This window comes from Podarcis liolepis (genome assembly GCF_965112155.1).
Source record: "Podarcis liolepis genome assembly, chromosome: 16".
Lineage (NCBI taxonomy): Eukaryota > Metazoa > Chordata > Lepidosauria > Squamata > Lacertidae > Podarcis > Podarcis liolepis.
Genome location: NC_139567.1, coordinates 11,013,907 through 11,027,670, shown reverse-complemented (window position 1 = coordinate 11,027,670; position 13,764 = coordinate 11,013,907). Strand labels below are relative to the sequence as shown.

At 46.0% G+C, this 13,764-nt stretch overlaps 1 protein-coding gene and 1 long non-coding RNA gene across 4 annotated transcripts in view; one reads left to right on the top strand and one right to left on the bottom strand.

Moving 5' to 3' along the window:
• Window positions 1-323: 323 nt before the first annotated feature.
• On the bottom strand, window positions 324-8,803 carry TGOLN2 (trans-golgi network protein 2). 2 transcript variants are annotated; one of them, XM_083480627.1, is made up of 5 exons: window positions 8,589-8,803; window positions 6,533-7,030; window positions 5,916-6,436; window positions 4,192-4,275; window positions 324-2,827 (listed from the first exon to the last, which is right to left on the bottom strand). In XM_083480627.1, exons 1-5 carry the CDS (start codon window positions 8,701-8,703, stop codon window positions 2,822-2,824), a joined length of 1,224 nt encoding a protein of 407 aa, XP_083336753.1. In that variant the 5' UTR covers window positions 8,704-8,803; the 3' UTR covers window positions 324-2,821. The 2 variants fall into 2 exon arrangements, with proteins under 2 accessions (XP_083336753.1, XP_083336752.1); XM_083480626.1 differs by having other exon boundaries at window positions 5,916-7,030.
• A 78-nt stretch (window positions 8,804-8,881) lies between these two features.
• LOC310695875 overlaps window positions 8,882-13,764 on the top strand; it is a 42,392-nt gene continuing 37,509 nt past the window's right edge. Inside the window, exon 1 of one of the 2 annotated variants that reach the window (XR_014520323.1) lies at window positions 8,882-8,918. This is a non-coding gene — a long non-coding RNA (uncharacterized lncRNA). Of the gene's footprint in view, window positions 8,919-8,967; window positions 9,951-13,764 lie in introns of those variants that run through there. The other variant, XR_014520324.1, reaches the window with a different exon arrangement.

Sequence of the window (13,764 nt, the reverse complement as noted above, 5' to 3'; positions counted from 1 at the left end):
AGATTGCATTCACATGACTAAAAGTAAATAGCATTATATGGTTCCATAGGGATGATTTGAGGTGGCGTGACTTAGGAGTGTGAGATGTGTTTTCAGAACGAAGACGCTTAGATCTTGTAACCTTGCAACCAAAATAATCACAGGGCTGGAGCAACTCCCTTGTGAAAAAGGGTTTCAACACCCAGGGCTTTCCAGTTTAGAAAAAAAGGAAGGGGAAATTGGATAGTTGGAACAGAGTGCAGAGGCCTGGAGGAAAGATCTCATTATAATCTCTCTACCTAGCTATGAGAGTTTAGAAATTAATGTTTCAAGAAAACAAAAGGTTTCATGTATCCATTTATTTAATTCACCACACAGGGGGGAAAATACAAACTGATTAAAAACAAGCCTGAACTTTTTTTCCCTAAAGTGTCTTTTTTTTTAAAGCTGCAAAAACCAGAAGCACACTTATGGGATCAAATAGGGAATGGAGGTGACCTTAAAAAAAAGAGAGAAACCCCTCTCCCACCCACCCCCACCCCACATTTGACAGGAATGTGATCCAGCAACAGAACTCGATTCAAGTGATGTTCAGCTTTTTAAAAAATTGAACGCAGAAATAGCAGGCAAGCTTTTACCTGCTTAAAACTTTAGCCTTTTGCCTGAGGTAAAAATACCACAAAATATATGAAAGGGGGGGGCATTCCCAGTTTTCTTTCAGAATTAGAGAAATAAGCACGATGACAGAATCCACCCACCAGTGCTTATTCACCAACAGCTCGGAGCCAGAAATCCTACTGCACTCCAGAAATTTACACTATGTGCCAGAAGAGGAACTTCATCTGCTGGTTGCAAACCAAGAGGTCATTTACTGGCCAGTTGGCGGTGGGGACACGCAATACCCATCCTCTCCATTTGTTGCATGTTTCTTATCTGTACGGCTACTTAAAAACCAAATGGTCTACAGCTGGCCCATGGACTTCCATGAGATAGCAAAGATTCATGGGCAAAGTGGCTTGGGTGTGGTCTACCCATGTGGTGGAATTGAACTGCGCCACATTAGGCTGCTGGGGGGCTGCAAGGAGAGAATCGGGTTTGAAGGCTCCCCTGTGCTCATAATGGCCTGCAAATTTATAACTGCACAGTAGACAACCAGATAAGCAAGTTTCCCGCAGAAGAGCATTCAAAAATGCAATTGCTCCATCTGAAGTGGACTCCATGCCACAAACTGGCTTCATTTCTGCAGGCAGAATCAGTTGAAAGGAACTGCAGAAAGGGTGGGGGGCCCCACTGTCCTTCGGAGAGGGACAACTTGTGGCTTAACAGGTTTCATTCCATTTGAGAAAGCAAAAGATTTTGAGAGGAAATACACAAGACAAAATGCAACCTCAAGCAAACATCAAAATTACTTTCTCATTCACATTTCATTTCCACTTCCTTGTGGTGAATAAAAATAAAACCAGCCTAAAAGAACACTTGCAGTGTGGTGAAAGCCACCAAACCTAAACTCACATTATATAGAACAGGCTGTTGTGCATTACAACCTGCTCTGTGGAATTACCAGAAATTCAGATTTAGGAAAGAAAACAGCACTGCTATGCAATTACACATACACACACTCATGAACTACCATTTTCAGTGGTGCATTGGTGATCTATTTTACACAAGTGCCCTTCACAATTAAGAAGCGGTGCCTCAAATTAGGTTTCTGAAGTGAAGAAACACTTTTAGACTTATGTAACAAGCAATTAAATTCTTGGTTTTTAGAAGCGAGGGTCTCTTTAAGTGCTAAGACAGTGCATATGTGACATCAAACAGCAAATATTTACAGTTTTATTTTCCTTCAAAATGATCGGCCAAGGGTATATAATCTTTAAATTATTTGCGGCCTTCGGTGGATTGGAACAGCCCCGGACACAACTGCCATCCTCCTGTGACGTTTTGGAATGGGGATATGGCACTATCGATTTACAAATCAATCAAAATTCTTCTCTAAGTTTGGCACAGAGTGAGGGGAGGAAAGGGATTCAAACACCCCCAATCCAAAGTCTTTTTATACCAGCAGCCTCCTGATCATTTGACGTTTAGTCTCTAGTGAATCAGAAATATGCCAAATCTATCAAGAATTAGGAAGTCACAAGCTGAGTATGACGATCCTGCCTTTTCACGTATTCTGACATCTCTAGCAGTTATGTTGTTGAAACGTTGAATAATTATTTCTCAAAATTGCCATCTACAAACAGAAGACGTCCGAATGGTCTGTGTGGCAAAACATGCCTCAGCTACTGCAATGGAGCACAAAGGGAACTTCTGGTTCAATACCATGGACAGCAGTCGACAGCCTTCATCAAAGTCAACTAAAAACTCACCAGGTCAATTATTATGAAAATGCCAGGGAGCCAGGAGGCGAGGAAGCCAAGCTGTGCATTAGGCACAGTGCCTCCTAAATCCAGCCCTTTGACACAGTAGAAATCATATACCACATCATTTGGAGAGATGCGCGCGCGCGCACACACACACACACACACACACACACACACTATCCCCTTTGGGTTCTTCTGTTGCAGTATGGGGGGGACACAGTTCAACTTCAAGTAGCCAAAAGGTGTACAAACACTGGATAGAAAGACTGAGGCATAATCATTTCCAAAGTGCACGTGCACAAGAAAAAGCACTTCTTGCTCCTCCCTCCCCCGGGGCACAGCAGCAGAGCTGATAGGCTTCAGGGCTGTACTCATTCATGACGGAAGGCAAGACTTCCTCCATGTTTTGTGTGTGCCCATACTGGGAACAAGGTTTTTTTTATTCAACACAGCATCACGTAAGAATTTCTGGGTTTACTTTAGATCTGCACAGAGAGAAAGAAAAAAGAAAGAAAAAATAGATTTAAATCAATTTACAAATGTACTGATGGTACTCTACACCAGATTAAAGAAAGAGAGAGATAGACATTTAATCTTACACAACGTTGGGTATGTAAAGTTAAGTTAACAGATTTCTTACAAGTTTGAAGGAATGCCCTGAAGACCTGGGATGGCTAACCTGCAACCCTCCACAGATTGTTAAACACATTAACATTACAGCACAAACGACTCATTCATCTATGAACAAGGATAAACTTGTAAATCTTAATAAGCTACAGATTAATGCTGCATCTTTTCTGGCCTGCTGCATTTGTTGTAATTTACTCAATATGGAATGCTTTGACCTGGCATATCCTTTATTCCAAGAAGAGAAGAAGAAGTAGAGTTTGGATTTGATATCCCACTTTATCACTACCCGAAGGAGTCTCAAAGCGGCTAACATTCTCCTTTTCCCTTCCTCCCCCACAACAAACACTCTGTGAGGTGAGTGAGGCTGAGAGACTTCAGAGAAGTGTGACTGGCCCAAGGTCACCCAGCAGCTGCATGTGGAGGAGCAGGGAATCGAACCCGGTTCACCAGATTACGAGACTACCGCTCTTAACCACTACACCACACTGGCTCTCCCAACTTCTTCCCACTCTAGCTGAAGCGCAGTTCTATGCTTCCACCATAAAGCTTTTGCCAAACTTGCACAATAAGCATTCAACTCCTGCCTCTGGTTTGGTCCTTTCAGTGTTGATTAGGACTTACTGCACAAACACAATATGTATCTCATGCAACTATATTCATGCGCCTATGATTCTCAGTTGGTAATCAGTAAAAGAGACACGCTATTTAAGAACAGAGAGAACAAAAGGAGAGTACAATTTTTTAATAAGTTGGCTCCTTTACCCTTATATTCACCTGCAGCTGTCTTTGGAGAGAAAAGTCTGGCTTGTATCAGGGATGGGCAACCTTTTCCAGCCCAAGGGTTGCAGTCCCATCTGAGCAAGCTTTCAGGAGGCAGGTGTCAGTGGTGGGTGAGGCCAGAGGCAAATAAGGGCAGAGCAAAAACTGGGGATTTTAGATTTGTTCACACACCAGTCTATTCTATATTCTGGCAAAGAAGAGGCATTATCAGAGTTCAAGGAAATACTCCAGCCAGGCAAAAATACTCAAAGATGGTGCAAAGCCAATGAGGGGTGTGGCCTGGGGCTGCATGCGGTCCCCAAGTTTGAGGCTCCCTATCCCTGGCTTATATTGTACCTTTGTACAGATTCTAACTGCAGTTGCTCAGAGGTACAATCAAATCCAATCTGGTCAATAACTTCAGTTGAGTTGCTTAAGAAGCTACAGGGCAAGAACATACCTTTGGTTCCAGTAGCTGGTAGTCACTGGATTTGGGTCTTCGGGTTAACTTCGATTTTTTCCCTTCAAGAGCAAAGGCAATAATCTATGGGTGGAAGAACAAACAAGTAGATAAATTGACAGCAGCTAGAGTTAATTTATCAACATTTCTATCCCAATGCTTAATTAAAATGTGCAGACCTCCAATTAAAACAGAAAACACAGCATAAAACAAGATGAAAAGGAAAGAGGTCAGAAGATAGCCAACAGCAGGGAAAGCCAATGGGGTGTTCTTGGACAACAATTCCAATCATTCCAAGCCAGTACGGCCAACAGAGATATGAGAAATACAGTCCAACAACATTCAGGCTTACTCCCTAGTACAGTGGTACCTCGGGTTACATACGCTTCAGGTTAGACACTCCACTAACCCAGAAATAGTGCTTCAGGTTAAGAACTTTGCTTCAGGATAAGAACAGAAATCGGGCTCCGGCGGCGCGACAGCAGCAGCAGCAGGAGGCCCCATTAGCTAAAGTGGTGCTTCAGGTTAAGAACAGTTTCAGGTTAAGAACGGACCTCCGGAACGAATTAAGTACTTAACCTGAGGTACCACTGTACACATTTATGACTGCATATGGCTTTTATAATGATTTCCCTCTCTTCCCACTTCATTCCCTTTTATTTTTTCCAGACTTCTATATCCCTGACAAAAAAAAATCTCATTTGAAGTTACAAAGCAACCCCAGAAAGTTAGAAACAAGCATTCTTCTGGTTTCACTTCAAAACACACTCCTGCTTACACTTTACTACACCCCTCAAAATTTCCTGTGACTTTTCTTAAACATTACAAGCATGTAGCTGGAACAAGAGAACTGCAAGGTGCTTGTTGCTCAAAGTAAGAGGATCTGCATTACACAAACCTCAGGAAATCATAGGAATTAATGCAAAGGACCTCCCTGGGAATGCGCAACGAGGTACAAATTCTAAAACAAAGTAAGAGAAGGCAACCCATCCCTACACATCCCACTAATTTAATGGAAACTCTTCTATTCTGCACCACTCAGGAAGATGGGACAAAGTCAGACCAAGGAGAATAATCCTGCACAGAGAGCAGGGGGGTAGATTAAATATGCTGTAATTAGAAAAGCCGACTTATCACACAAATGTCAATGAATGCTTCTTGTCCCAGCCTTCACTTGAAAATACCGTATTTTTCGCCCTATAGGACGCACCGGCCCATAGGACGCACCCCCTTTTTTGGGGGGGATGAATAAAAAACATTTCCCCCGCCCCCAGAACAGGCTGCTATCCGCAGGCTCCCCAGGCTTGCGGATATCTGCCCGAAGCGCGGTGTGCTCTGCTTCAGCGCGCCCTGCGCTCCGGGCAGCAGGCTGCTATCCGCAGCCTAGGGAGCCCTGCGGGAACTCCCACGGGCTCCCCAGGCTTGCTGATAGCTTCCTGAAGCCTGGAGAGCGAGAGGGGTCAGTGCGCATCGACCCCTCTCGCTCTCCAAGCTTCAACGAAAGCCTGCATTCGCCCCATAGGATGCACACAGATTTCCCCTTCATTTTTGGAGGGGGAAAAGTGCGTCCCATGGGGCGAAAAATACGGTAAGTTTGACTGAGAAATATAATGATCCTTCTTTTAATGACAGCACTATTATGTCTAGCCAAACTTCTGTCACTACTGCACATATTCTGCCAAGCACCAAGACTGGCTCACACTCACAAAAGTTAAAACACCCACCTTTCGTTTATTGTGGTAAGCAATATATAAGGCAGCAACAACAATGGCTGTGGTCACCAAATAGGCAAAGAAGTGGCTGTTTTCAGGTCCATTCTTGGGCGTTGGACTAGCCCGGGAGTTCCCCATATCATGCTTAGGCTGGGTGTCTTCAAGAGTCCCCTCTCCCTCTCCACCTTCTTTGTCGTCCTCTTGATCTTCTTCAGACTGATCATCTTGAAAGTTTTCAGGGGCACCTGGCTGTTGGGGAGGTCGATCGGAATCAACAGGTTTTGTCTTATCGGGAGAAGACTGTGCTTGAGACTCATCACCTTTGGAGCTTCCAGGGACACCTGGCTGTTGGGGAGGTCGATCGGAATCAACAGGGTTTGCCTTATCGGGAGAAGACTGTGCATGAGACTCATCACCTTTGGAGCTTCCAAGGACACCTGGCTGTTGGGGAGGTCGATCGGAATCAACAGGGTTTGCCTTATCGGGAGAAGACTGTGCTTGAGACTCATCACCTTTGGAGCTTCCAGGGGCAACTGCCTGTTGGGGAGGTTGATTGGAATCAACAGGTTTTGCCTTATTGGGAGAAGACTTTGCATGAGACTCATCGCCTTTGGAGCTTCCAGGGACACCTGGCTGTTGGGGAGGTCGATCGGAATCAACAGGTTTTGCCTTATCGGAAGAAGACTGTGCATGAGACTCATCACCTTTGGAGCTTCCAGGGACACCTGGCTGTTGGGGAGGTCGATCGGAATCAACAGGGTTTGCCTTATCGGGAGAAGACTGTGCATGAGACTCATCACCTTTGGAGCTTCCAGGGACACCTGGCTGTTGGGGAGGTCGATCGGAATCAACAGGGTTTGCCTTATCGGGAGAAAACTGTGCTTGAGACTCATCAACTTTGGAGCTTCCAGGGGCACCTGCCTGTTGGGGAGGTTGATCGGAATCAACAGATTTTGCCTTATCGGGAGAAGACTGTGCATGAGACTCAACACCGTGGGAGCTTCCAGGGGCATCTGCCTGTTGGGGCAGTTGCTTGGGATCAACAGGTTTTAGCCCATTGGGAGGAGACTGTGGAGGAGACTCATCACCTTGGGGGTGTCCAGGAACTGTATTCTCAATGGGAGTCCCTGAAATGAAAAAAAGAAAGAACATTTAGTATGTCACACCATGTAGTTTGCACACAAATGCAAATATACTGCTGTGCTGTGCGCCAGTTGAACTGGTAGGCCACCTGGTGCTCAAACCTCCACTTTCTAAATCTATTGAGGTGTGCCTCTGTTGTCTTTTTCCATTCTGCCAAGCATGTTTTATAGCATATCTACTACAAAAATGAGCAGTGCAGTGTTCTATACTGCAGTTCAATTGTGCATTCATCAAAGCTCATCTCATCTTCACAGCGCCCATTATCCCCCATCGCTAATATGCCCTGTGTCTCCCATTAACCGACTTGCCCCTCACCATCTTCCCAAATGAAAGGAGCCACTTTCCCAGTGAGGGTCCAGGTAGCCAACTTTAAGGAGTAACTACTGACTAACAAGCAATTTTAGGCAATGGACTTCATGGCTGATCCTGGATGGCCTCGCTTGTCCCTAAACATGGTTGGAGAGCTCTGCTGTGGTCAGGGGCCTCCGACTGTTTTGGCCCCACTTCTACCCCCACCCTGGGCCGGATTTAGGTTTGATGAGGCCCTAAGCTACTAAAGGTAATGGGGCCCTTTATATGTCCAGCTGTCCTTTGTCAACAACAAATTGTCACTGTTTTTTGTGTTGAATATATGCTATATGGGATGTGGGTGGCGCTGTGGGTTAAACCACAGAGCCTAGGACTTGCTGATCAGAAGGTCGGTGGTTTGAATTCCCGCGACAGGGTGAGCTCCTGTTGCTCAGTCCCTGTTCCTGCCAACCTAGCAGTTCGAAAGCACGTCAAAGTGCAAGTAGATAAATAGGTACCGCTCTGGCGGGAAGGTAAATGGCATTTCCGTGCGCTGCTCTGGTTCACCAGAATCAGCTTAGTCATGCTGGCCACATGACCCGGAAGCTGTACGCCGGCTCCCTCAGCCAATAAAGCGAGATGAGCTCCGCAACCCCAAGGTCGGTCACAACTGGACCTAATGGTCAGGGGTCCCTTTACCTTTACTATATGCTATATAGTAATTTATGGACCTAATAGGTATCTAAAGTCATTTGCACATAACAAATAGGAGCCTACACAACATAAAACACTGTTGCTGTACGTAGGTTTTATTTTATTTGTTTTTTTATCTTATATTTTGGAAATGTACATCCAGTTTTTTTCTTTAGTTTTTTTGGGGGGGCCAAGAAAGTGGGGCCCTAAGCTATAGCTTGTTTAGCTTATACGTAAATCCGGCACTGCTCCCACCCCGCAAAAGGCCTGCTCTGACCATACTACGCCACTGCCTCCACAACCAGTAACGCCCCCCCCATAACACCTTCACTTGGCCTTAACTCCAGGGAAATGCGGTTCAGAGTTCAGACCCTGAACCTATTCCCCACGGAACGGCCAATGGCGCGGAGGGGAAAGAGGTGGAAACACCGTCAAACGCAGGAGGCAAAATAACTCGGATAAGAGCGCCCAAGAGCGCGTGCAGAGCGCGGCTCTCCCTCAGCGCCTCTCAAAAGGGGGGGGCTGGGAGAGACGCTTGCGGGAAACAAACTCCCCACCTACCTGGGTTAGCAATCCCTTCCTTCTCCGAGGCATCCTCCTTTGTGCCCGCCGGCGCCGAAGCGCCGAAGGCAACCAGGCCGCATAGGAGAAGGAAGCCCAGCCACGCCGCCGCCATGCCGGTCTGAAGGGGTTCCTTCCGCTTCTGGCCAAGGAAACGGAAGTGAGACGTCTACTTCCGGTGCGTCCCCATTGTCCGCGTTCCTGAAGCCGCTGCTATCGCGAGATCGGGGCGGGGCGGGGCGGGGGCCCCGACTCTCCGCCGCGAACGCTTGAGAGGAGGAGGAGGAGCGAAGGAGCGGGCCGATAGTAGAGCTACGAAAAGAAAAAAGTGTAGAGTGACACGCAGCCCGGATTTTTTTGAATTAAAAACAAAAACAAAAACAACCACCCCCTCAAAAGCTGCCCTTGAAATGGATTGGAAAGGGGAGGGCGAGCGTGTGAGATCCCCCAGCAGTTGTTGGCCGTGGCCTTTTTCCAAAGCAGCGCCTAGGGCAGGGGTCAGCAAACTTTTTCAGCAGGGGGCCAGTCCACTGTCCCTCAGACCTTGTGGGGGGCCGGACTATATTTTGAATTTATTTTTTTTAAATGAGTGAATTCCTATGCTCCACAAATAACGCAGCGATGCATTTTAAATAAAAGGACACATTCTACTAATGTAAAAACATGCTGATTCCTGGACCGTCCGTGGGATTTAGAAGCTGATTGGGCCAGATCCGGCCCCCGGGCCTTAGGTTGCCTACCCATGGCCTAGGGCAAGCGAAGTGAGAGGATGTGGAGAATGGAGCGGACTCAGCTTCTACAACTTGCAATGAATTTGGTTTCAGGAAATTAAAATGGGCTGCTTGCAATGCATGACCATGTACCATGATAATCCATAAAAATTTTCAGGGCATGCTGTCATTTAAAGAACACAAGCGATGGCTTCTTGTCTGATGAGCACCCCCCCCCCCCAACATTTGCTCTCTTATATGGTCTGAATGGCTGCAGCGCTTTTTTGTGGCAACAGTGCTTTTTCCTTTGCCTCCACTTAGAGAGGGACAACGGATGTCGATCAAAAAAGATCACAGCGTGGAAATTTGTTAAAAGGCTAGCCCAGTGTGATGTACTTCCATCAACCCCAAGCTAGCATGGCCAATGGCCAATCAAACCTTTTGCCCACAAGCTGTTTCTCCAAAATTTATAGCTAAGAAGAGAGCTACCAGAGGATCTTTTAAGTGTATAGATGCAGTGCTGCAAACTCAACCCCCCTTGGAGTATGATATGGTGAGGGACAATCCTGATGGTGTAACTACAAATTCCTGGCTGAGCTATTGGAAATTTTGCTCCAAATAAAATAGGTAGTTCTCTCCCGAGAACCAAAAGGTATACTAACACCATTGAATAGGTTCCTACTGAAAAGATGAATGGAAGCAATTTTTTTAAGACGAAGTTGGATACCTGGAGAAAGTGGAAGCGACAAGCGTGGCCAATGGTCATGGGTGATGGAAGTTCTCGTTCGCAACATAATGGAGGGCACCACGTTGGCTGCCCCTGAATGGGCTAAATCACAATGTGCGCTTTTTAGCATTCTCAGTGTTGAAAGGAGCAGTTAACTGTACAGTACTATGGAACAAAGGCGACGCGGGTGGCGCTGTGGGTTAAACCACAGAGCCTAAGATTTGCCGATCAGAAGGTCAGCGGTTCGAATCCCCGCGATGGGGTGAGCTCCCATTGCTCGGTCCCTGCTCCTGCCAACCTAGCAGCTCAAAAGCACATCAAAGTGCAAGTAGATAAATAGGTACCACTCTGGCGGGAAGGTGAACGGCGTTTCTGTGCGCTGCGCTAGTTCGCCAGAAGCGGCTTAGTCATGCTGGCCACATGACCCAGAAGCTGTTTACCGGCTCCCTCGGCCAATAAAGCGAGATGAGTGCCGCAACCCCAGAGTCGGTCACGACTGGACTTATGGTCAGAGGTCCCTTTACCTTTACTATGGATCAAGGGGCTTAGAGAAGCTCTTCCAAAGGGGTAAATGTGCTGATAATCTCTTACAGCAACACATGTGAAGAAGACCTTTTAAGACTTAACAGGTTTCTGTTGGTGTGAGCTTTTGCCAACTGGAGTCCACTGCAGTCATCGGGGAAGGTACCAGATTTAAAGCACATACACGTCTGCTATATGTACATCAAAGCTTGTTAGAAGGTCTAAAAAATTACTCTGACAATGGTAATGGAGCGCCATCTTGTGGCCTATATGCTTCCTGAGTTCTTAAAAATCAGGGAATGAGTGAAAAGCTTAGATTTTACCATAAACTGGGGGGGGGGGGGAGGTTCTTTTTTTGAGACAGAGAGTTGTCAGATCTTTGAGAAGTTTGTCCTGGTGCCCCCTCCCCCCAATTCTGTGGTATTCCGTGGGGGCGGGGGAATTAACACAAGATATCAACTTAGAGACAATTCACATTACATGGTTTTTAAAAGTGGATTAGAAATAATAATTGCAAACTCATTTGGATCGGGCATTTACCCTTCTTTGGTTATAGTAAAGGCTCAAGGTTTTATTCTAAGGCGGAAAATAGAGAAGGGAAAATAACTAGACGGAGAGTCATTAAATACTAGCATCATTGTACTAAGATGAAACAATGTAGTCTCCTGAGCCTTTGTTTGAGTGAATAATGCTGGGAATGGGTGGGGAGACCATAACCCTCCAAATGTTGTTAATTCTCTCATATACTATCTTAATTACAAATAATCAATATAAATGTGGGCATATTTATACTTTGTCTCAATTTAACCATTATTACAGCTGGTGTAGAGAGTTGTAATAATAAAAGCATGTCTATATGCTTCACACTCACTCACTCATTTTTGCCCTTTCTTCGTGGATTAAGGCCGATTCAACACATAAAATTATGGCCCAAACTTTGGGGTGCTTCCAGATGTGGACATTTTAGCAGCACCACATCATGGCTTTAAGATGGAAAGAGACTAGCCACTCTGTTGCAAAATGTCTAACAATGTGTAGTGAAGTGAGAGCCAAATGTTGGAAGCAGGGTGATCTGCATTGGGACCACTGTGATCACAAGTTTAAATACCCCCCCCCACCAAAATTTACTTTGGATCACGATTACTCCACACTCAAGCTACAATTTAATGTCGGGGGACACACAAATTCAGCATGAAGGCAATGCCTTTCGGATAGGGTGGATTCCTAGAGAGCAGAGTTGGACCGTAATGAAGGAAATGGCTCAAACGCAACCTAGAAAACGGTTGAGACGTTTAATATAGGCCATAACCTAGTGACAGGTTGGGTCACCTTCACCTGTGGAAGCACAGAGATATTCTATTAAATTGGAAAAGTTGTACAGTGGTGCCCCACAAGACGAATGCCTCGCAAGACGGAAAACTCGCTAGACGAAAGAGTTTTCCGTTTTGGAGGTGCTTCGCAAAACGAATCTCCTATGGGCTTGCTTCGCAAGACGACAATGTCTTGCGAGTTCCTGCTGGTTTTTTTCCCTCCCCCCCCTTTTTCTAAGCCGCTAAGCCACTAGATAGATAATATTTATTACGGCCATAGGCCCATACAGGTAAAAACAACACATAAGTGACAGCTTGTGCCGTGGGGGGAAAGAAAAAAAAAGAAAAAAGAAAAAACAGACGCTAAAACACCGCGATAACAATAAAATACTATAAGATGGAAAGGCAAGTTACGCCTTAATTAGCTTGTAGCGCTCCTTGGCGTCGCTTTTGGGAGAGGACTGCGACCAGGAACCTAGCCACTTTCAGGGTCGTGTGGGAATCCTTATCCTGCAAGATTTGGGCAAGATGGAATTTTGGTGGGGTACCCTCTAGTTTCTGTATGATTGATCCCAACAAATTTGCCCGTGGCACATTGAACAAGGGGCAGGTGAACATAATGTGCTGGAGCGACTCCGGCGTCACCTTATCACATTCGCACGTGGCGGGGTCTTGGCCCTTTGAGAATCTATGTCTCAGGACATTGGAGGGGAAAACGTTGAACCTCGCTTTGGTGAAGGCCAGTCTATGGGCAACAGTCGAAAGGGAGGAGAGGCATGATGGAACACAATAAGTTAAAGTGATACCAATGTTCTGGGGCGAACAAACACCTCCCCCCAGCATATAATTTTGCTGTAAGTCGATGTCATCCAGTCTTTGACGGATCAGTCTTTGAGCAGTGATTTGGTCTAGTTTTAGGGAATCTGAGGGAGAGATTCCATAGCTCAGGAGTTTGGCATGAATTTTACTAGTCCAAAGGCTGGAGAATTCATCTCGCCATAAGCATTGGACAAGGTAATGGTTTGGTAGTCTATGCCACAATGATAACCAGTAATTGAAGACTTGCTTCCACAGGCAAGTTTCTAAGGATGCGATCTTCAATTCTAGTCGCATGGCTGCGTTGCTTACGCACAGGGGGAGCATTAGGAGCCGACGTAGGAATTGGCTTTGCAGAGTCTCAAGGGGAGCAAGGTCTGTCATCACGGCCCAGAGCGGGGCAGCATAAGCAAGCACTGCAACCACTTTTGCCTTGAACACCTTTAGGGCCGAGGGAACATGCAAAGCTCCGTCCGAAAAGAAAAATCGGAGGAGCGCATATGACAGGGTTTTGGCCTTGTTAAGTAGGTGTTGAATTTGAGCTTTCCATCCCAAGTTGTATTGAAAAATAACTCCTAGATATTGAAATTTTAGGACTTGCTCTATTTTTGCTCCACCAAGCTTCCATTTGTATAATCTCCGGCTTCTGGAGAAAATCAGAATCTTGGACTTAGCATGGTTGATGGTTAGTTGGTTGAGTTGGCAATACGTGGCAAAGATCTTCAGAGCTCTAGTTAGTCCAACACGTGTATAAGATAGAATTACCGCGTCGTCCGCATATAAAAGGAGTGGGCAGCGGTAATCCGCTAGTCTAGGCGCGTGTGTACTTGGAGATGAGTTAACTAGGGGTGCTCGCATGTCGCTGATGAAAAGGTTGAATAGGCAGGGAGCCAATATACATCCTTGGCGCACTCCCTTGTTTATTGGTATCGAATTTGTGAGGTCGCCCGCAGGAGTAAGTCTCACTCTGGCAAGGGTACCTTCGTGGAGCTGACTTATGAGCCATAAGAGTCTTCTGTCAATGCCCTGTTTCGCAAGTTTCTCCCAAAGAATATTTCTAGGAACGCTGTCAAAGGCTGCCTTTAGATCTA